The following is a 5,677-nucleotide window of genomic DNA, read 5'->3' as shown; positions in this document are numbered from 1 at the left end:
CCGTCCCGTCCCGTCCCGTCCCGTCCCGTCCGTCCGTCCGTCCGTCCCGCCGCCGCCGCCATGGGCCTCACGGTCTCCGCCATCTTCTCCCGCATCTTCGGCAAGAAACAGATGAGGATCCTGATGGGTGAGCGCGGGGGCGGCGGAGCAGGGCCGGGCGGGGGATGGGGATGGGGCCGGGGCACGTATCGGTACCGGCGCCGGTGACACCGCCTCTTCGTTGCAGTGGGGCTGGACGCCGCCGGCAAGACCACCATTCTCTACAAGCTGAAGCTGGGCGAGATCGTCACCACCATCCCCACCATCGGTGAGTGCCCCGGCACCGGGCAGGGCCCGCACCGAGCACCGGGTACCGGGCAGGCCCCCCCCCCCCCTGCCTCTGACAGCCGGCACCGGGCAGGGCCCGCACCGAGCACCGGGTACCGGGCAGGACCCCCCCCCCCCTGCCTCTGACAGCCGGCACCGGGCAGGCCCCCCCCCCCACATCCCACAGGCCTTGCTGCCCACCCAGGTACCGCTTTCCCGTGGGTCCCCCGGGCTGATCCCTGGTGCACCCCGATGGGCTGGGGGCCGCGGGTGGGTGAGATGTGCGGCATGATGCCCAGTGCCCTGTCCGCCCAGCCATTACCCTCCCGTTATCCCCTGCCTGCCTGGGTGCTGGGGCACAGCCGCGGCCGGTGCCCAGTGGGGACCTTGGCTTGCACCCCAAAATACCCCTTGCAGTCCCCGGCACGGGCATTGGCATGGACCACCCGCCCTGACCTGCACGGCAGGTGCCAACCTGAATGTGCCACCCTGGTTTGCTGCCCTCCGCCTGCCCCATGATGAACACAGAGCCCGAGCCATTATGTCACCGTGATCTGGCTCCGGTCCAGAGAGGGCAAAGGTGTTTTCATGGCCAGGAGGTCGCTCGGACCATGGGGATCCAGTCTGCCCGAGCATGGCAGGCAGGGCAGGCAGCTGTCCTGCCAGATCCTGGTGTGAAGCTTTCAGTGGGGTGCTCGGCACCGTCTCCCATAGCATCTCCCACAAGCTGATGGAGGTGGATTGGGAATGTGCTGAGCTGCTTGGGTCGGGGAGACCGGTCAGCCGTGGTGTACCATGCTGGCTGGTGCTGCTGAATATCTTCATTCATGACCTGGGTGATGGGGACAGAGCACCCTCAGCGAGCTTGTGGACGGTCCTGAGCCAGGAGGAGTGGTTATACACCAGTGGGACCGTGCTGCTGTCCAGGGGGACCTGGGCAGGCTGGAGAAATGGGCAGAGGAACCTCATGGAGTTCAACCAGGGGAATGCCAAGTCCTGTCCTGGGAGACGAATAACCCCAGGCCCTGGTACCTGCTGGAGAGGAGCTCTGAGGAGAAGGTCCTGGCAGTCCCGCTGGGAAGGAACCTGAGCAAGCACCAGGCACATGGCCTTGTGGCTTGGGGCCACCAGACCCTGGGCTGTGCTGGGCAGAGCACTGAGAGTGGGTCAGGAGAGGAGAGGAGCTCCTGCCCCTCTGCTCAGCTCTGCTGAGACACCTCGGGGTGCTGGGTCTGGTGCTGGACTCCCTGGTGCAGGAGAGATGGGGACATGCTGGAGTGAGTCCAGTGCAGGGCCACGGTGAAAGGACTGGAGCATCTCTCATAGGAGGAGAGGCTGGGGGAGCTGGGTCTGCTCAGCCTGGAGAGGAGACGCCTCGGGGGGGATTTCATCCATGTGTGTAAATCCCTCATGGGGGGGTGTAAAGAAAGTGGAGCCAGGCTCTTCTCACCCTCTCCCCATGCCCCTCCTGCCCCCCGCAGGGTTCAACGTGGAGACAGTGGAGTACAAGAACATTTGCTTCACTGTCTGGGATGTGGGTGGCCAGGACAAAATCCGACCCCTCTGGAGGCACTACTTCCAAAACACGCAGGTACGCTGACTCAGGGCAGGGATAAACTTCATCAGCTGCAGCGGGGCTGGCTCAGGCTTCCCCGGGGCTTGTGGCCTAATCCTGCCTGAACTGGGTGTGTGAGTGGTGGCAGGGAACACGTCCTGGTCCCCGGTGCGGTGGCCCCGCTGGGGGTGCTGGGACGGTGCCTGGGTGTTTGCCCTGCCGCCCCATTGGAGGGGAGCAAGGCAGAGGGGTCCGGCAGAGGAGCAGGCAAGGGGTGAGATGTAGCACTGTCCCTGGGGTGCTCTGGTTTTTGGGGGGGGGGGCAGGGGGGCAGCGGGGCTGCTCTCCCCTTGGCTGGGGGGGTGCCTGCAGCCCACCTGGGATGTCTGGGATGTCCCTCTCTTCTCCGTGCAAGCTGCCTGCTCCAGCCTGGCTTCTCCCACAGGGTCTCATCTTCGTGGTGGACAGCAACGACCGAGAGCGAGTGCAGGAGTCTGCCGATGAGCTGCAGAAGATGGTGAGTGACGGCGGGGATTTATTCTGGCGGGGAGGTGGGCATCTCCCAGCCCTCCTCCCGCTCGCCCAGCTCTGCAGCAATGCCTGGTTGGATGCAAGATGAGACCTGGCTCTGCTCTGCCCGCCATGTAGTGCCAGGGGCATCCATCCAGAAACGGGCTTGGGGACCTGACGGAGACTCCTCTGCCAGGCAGAGGCTGGACCTGCAGGAAGCAGGAGCAATTGCAAGGGGGGAAATATGGCTGAGAAAATGTGGTTTTATGTTTTACTTAGTCAGGGCTTTGCTAGCCAAGTGCCCAGTCCAGAAACGATGTCCGAAAGCCAGCCTGCGAGGCAGGGGTCATTTACTCCTTGGTGTGGCTGCCTGGGGTGGGGGCAGAGCATCCTTGGGGAAGGAAGCCGGCACGGAGCGGAGTGCATGACAGCCTGAGAGTGGGAAGAAGGGACGGGCAGATACCCACTGCCTGCTTGCCGTTGTTTGGAGAGCATCGTGCCTGCTCTCTTGCACCGTCCCCACGGCAGTTGCTGTGCCCCCTCTATCACTGGAGCCCCTCGCTCCAATGCGGGTGCCCCTCTGCGAAGGGCATGGGTGCTCCTGGAAGAGCATCCTGGTGCCACCAAGACCTCCAGGCATCGATGGGGGCAGGAGGGCAGCCAAGATACTGGAGGTGAGTGGAGGAGCTGGAGAGCCCTCCCGGCTCTTTTGGTCTGTCCAAGCCAGGTCTTGCTTGCTGGGGTGCCGGCGCTGCGGAGGCTCACTGAGGGCTCACCGAGAGCTGCCCTCCGGCAGCGCCCGGCTCAGCCATCCCTGCTCTTTCTGCAGCTGCAGGAGGATGAGCTGCGGGATGCCGTCTTGCTGGTGTTTGCCAACAAGCAGGACATGCCCAATGCCATGGCGGTGAGCGAGCTGACCGACAAGCTGGGGCTGCAGACGCTGCGCAGCAGGACCGTGAGTGTCCAGGGTGCCATCCCCGTCCCCATCCTTGCAGGAGGGACCCATGGGGCACGGGGCTGCTCCTGGGGTGCACCGGGCTGGCGATCTGCAGAGCCCAAAGCCCTTTTCTCCATCTCCCTCTGTTTTGCAGTGGTACGTGCAGGCAACGTGTGCGACCCAGGGCACGGGGCTCTACGACGGGCTGGACTGGCTATCGCACGAGCTCTCCAAGCGCTAGCTGGGCCGGCGGCACAGGGACCGGATGAGCCGAGGACGTCTCTTCCAACTGCTGTTTTGTTTGGGGTTTTTTGTTTATTTTGGGAGGGGGGAGTGTTTTTCCTTTCTCCCAAGCGTGGCCTCGTCTCTGTGTGTTTATCTGGTAGGACTTGAACCTCAAGGACTCTTCAGGCAGCTCCATTTTGCGGTGTCCTGCCTTCGCCCTGGCAGCGCTGCGTGCTGGCCGCCCTCCCCACCTGCATGTGCCATCTGCGAGAGCTTGCCCGGACCTGCTGGGGTGGCATGTCCCCAAGTGTCCCCACTCCTCACCTGGAGCTGGCGGTGGGGGCTGAGCGGGGCTGGCAGGCAGCCCTGCCGCTGTGGGTCAGAAGGATCCTCCTTTTTATCCTTCGATAAACTTTATAGTTCTCTTTCTCTCGGGGAGGGGGCGTATGGCTGCGTAATGTGCTGTTGTATATGGATTAATTAAACACCACCACTTTGTACCCTGTGCCTGGCACGTTTCTGGCTGGCTGGCCTTAGAGCCCCGCTCCCCAACATACATCTTCCACGAACATCTCGGGGCACAGAGATTTGGGCCTTAATAAAACCCTGCGTGCACTGTGCTGGGACGCAGAGGAGATGGACAGAGACTCCAAGATGTGTTGGCAAGCTCATTTTCTCATCCCCTGGTGCCAGGAGGGGGTCTGACCCGTTTTATAGCCGCCCCGGGGTGCTGTCAGGGGTCCGTGCTGCCTCCCCACCGTGCTGGCTGCTGTGAAAGCCCTGCAGGGTCAGCTCAGGCTGCATGCTGCAGGAGTGCTAATTGGGTTGTAATTAGTGGGACCGGGCAAAACCAAGTGTTTGGCAGCCCAACAGTGGCCATGCTCTGGTAGCGAGGGGCTGAGCCCTCACTGGGCACTGGGAGAAGGGGGAGCAGCCTGGTCCTGGGTGCTGCCTCCAAAAAGCCCATGGCTGGCAGGCGGGAGGCAGCGGGCACGGAGCATCCGTGGGGACTGGCAGCAGCAATGCCATGCGTGGCTGGGGGTGGAGAGGGGATGCCTCCCGGTAAAGTGCACTGCTAAACTGTGTGCCCTGCAAAAAACATGCTCCCTGCATGGAGCTGAGCCGTGTGCTGGCTGTCCCCCCGGGGATGTGCTGGCTGTCCCCTTGTAACAGCTCAGGCGGGTGCTCAGTGGATCAGCACCCATCCTGCTGGAGGGCTTCCACCTATCCCAGGGGTGCCTGGCCAGGGAGCGAGGGGTCAGCAGGGGCTGGAGCAGGGAGACAGGAGCTGGATCCTTTCACAGCCCAGGGAGCTGAGGGAAGGGGGGACCCAGACTCCCCTCCCCTTGGTGGCAGACTTGGGGCTGTGTGCCTCTTCCCTTGGGGCAGCTGGGGGGGGCAACTGGAGCCCCAGGGCAGAGCTCGCAGGTTCCCAGGGCTCAGCACTTCTGCCCCAGAGCCCTGAGTCTCCCACCAAAGCTGCTACAGGTTGTTGCCTTTGGTGGAGAAAAGTGGGGGGACAGTATGAGATGGGGGGTTACTTTGCTGCAAGGTTTCCCTGGCGCACTTGGCTCTGGGGTGCACACTGCGGTCTGGACTGGTGGTGCCTTGGAGCCAGGATTGCTCACGGTGCAAAGACCCTGAGAGCGGGGCCACGGGCAGAGCACGGGGAGCCCAGGTTGGACAAAAAGCAGACACAACCAAGGCGGCCCCATGGTGGAAGGTGGGCGTTAAGCCATGGCCTTTGTAGCACATGTCCATCCCACCCGATGCACCAGGCTTGGTTTACAGCATAGCTAGAGAATCCTTGGAGACTGAGAAAGGACCAGAAGAAGCCATATCCCAGCTGGTGGTGCATCAGCTGCTGGGCTGCTCAGCTGAGAAACAGCCTCCCCATGATCGTGACAGCCTTGAGCCTCAAAAGCCACTTTGCAGCAGAGGACAAGGTGATGCCGGTGCCTTTGCTCACTGCCACGGTTACTGGGAGACGGTTAATCCCTGCAAGGTGGGTGATGGTTCATGGTGATGCCGGATGACCTGTGCTCATCAGCTCCCAGTGCCGGGCTCCCTCCCCCGGGTTGTGCAGGATTGTGCACGGTCCTGCTGGTGCCGGGGACAGCTGTGTGTCCCCATCTCCCTGGGGA

General features: G+C 63.0%; 1 protein-coding gene across 1 annotated transcript; it reads left to right on the top strand.

The window, feature by feature from the left end:
- The first annotated feature begins 52 nt into the window (after window positions 1-52).
- ARF5 (ADP-ribosylation factor 5) lies at window positions 53-3,549 on the top strand. The gene is made up of 6 exons (XM_010566033.1): window positions 53-127; window positions 227-307; window positions 1,788-1,897; window positions 2,307-2,378; window positions 3,201-3,326; window positions 3,463-3,549. Exons 1-6 carry the CDS (start codon window positions 61-63, stop codon window positions 3,547-3,549), a joined length of 543 nt encoding a protein of 180 aa, XP_010564335.1. The 5' UTR covers window positions 53-60.
- The last annotated feature ends 2,128 nt before the right edge of the window (window positions 3,550-5,677 follow it).

This window comes from Haliaeetus leucocephalus, unplaced genomic scaffold, assembly GCF_000737465.1.
Source record: "Haliaeetus leucocephalus isolate CR32 unplaced genomic scaffold, Haliaeetus_leucocephalus-4.0 Scaffold202, whole genome shotgun sequence".
Taxonomy (NCBI): Eukaryota; Metazoa; Chordata; class Aves; order Accipitriformes; family Accipitridae; genus Haliaeetus; species Haliaeetus leucocephalus.
Note: the sequence above shows the minus strand (reverse complement) of the source record. Positions and strands in the feature narration are given on the sequence as shown.

Excerpts from the sequence above, each read along its gene's own strand:
- ARF5 (XM_010566033.1), top strand. The coding sequence starts at position 61 with ATGGGCCTCACGGTCTCCGCCATCTTCTCCCGCATCTTCGGCAAGAAA. Across the intron at positions 308-1,787 it reads CACCACCATCCCCACCATCG|GGTTCAACGTGGAGACAGTG; the intron begins GTGAGTGCCCCG and ends TGCCCCCCGCAG. Across the intron at positions 3,327-3,462 it reads AGACGCTGCGCAGCAGGACC|TGGTACGTGCAGGCAACGTG; the intron begins GTGAGTGTCCAG and ends TCTGTTTTGCAG.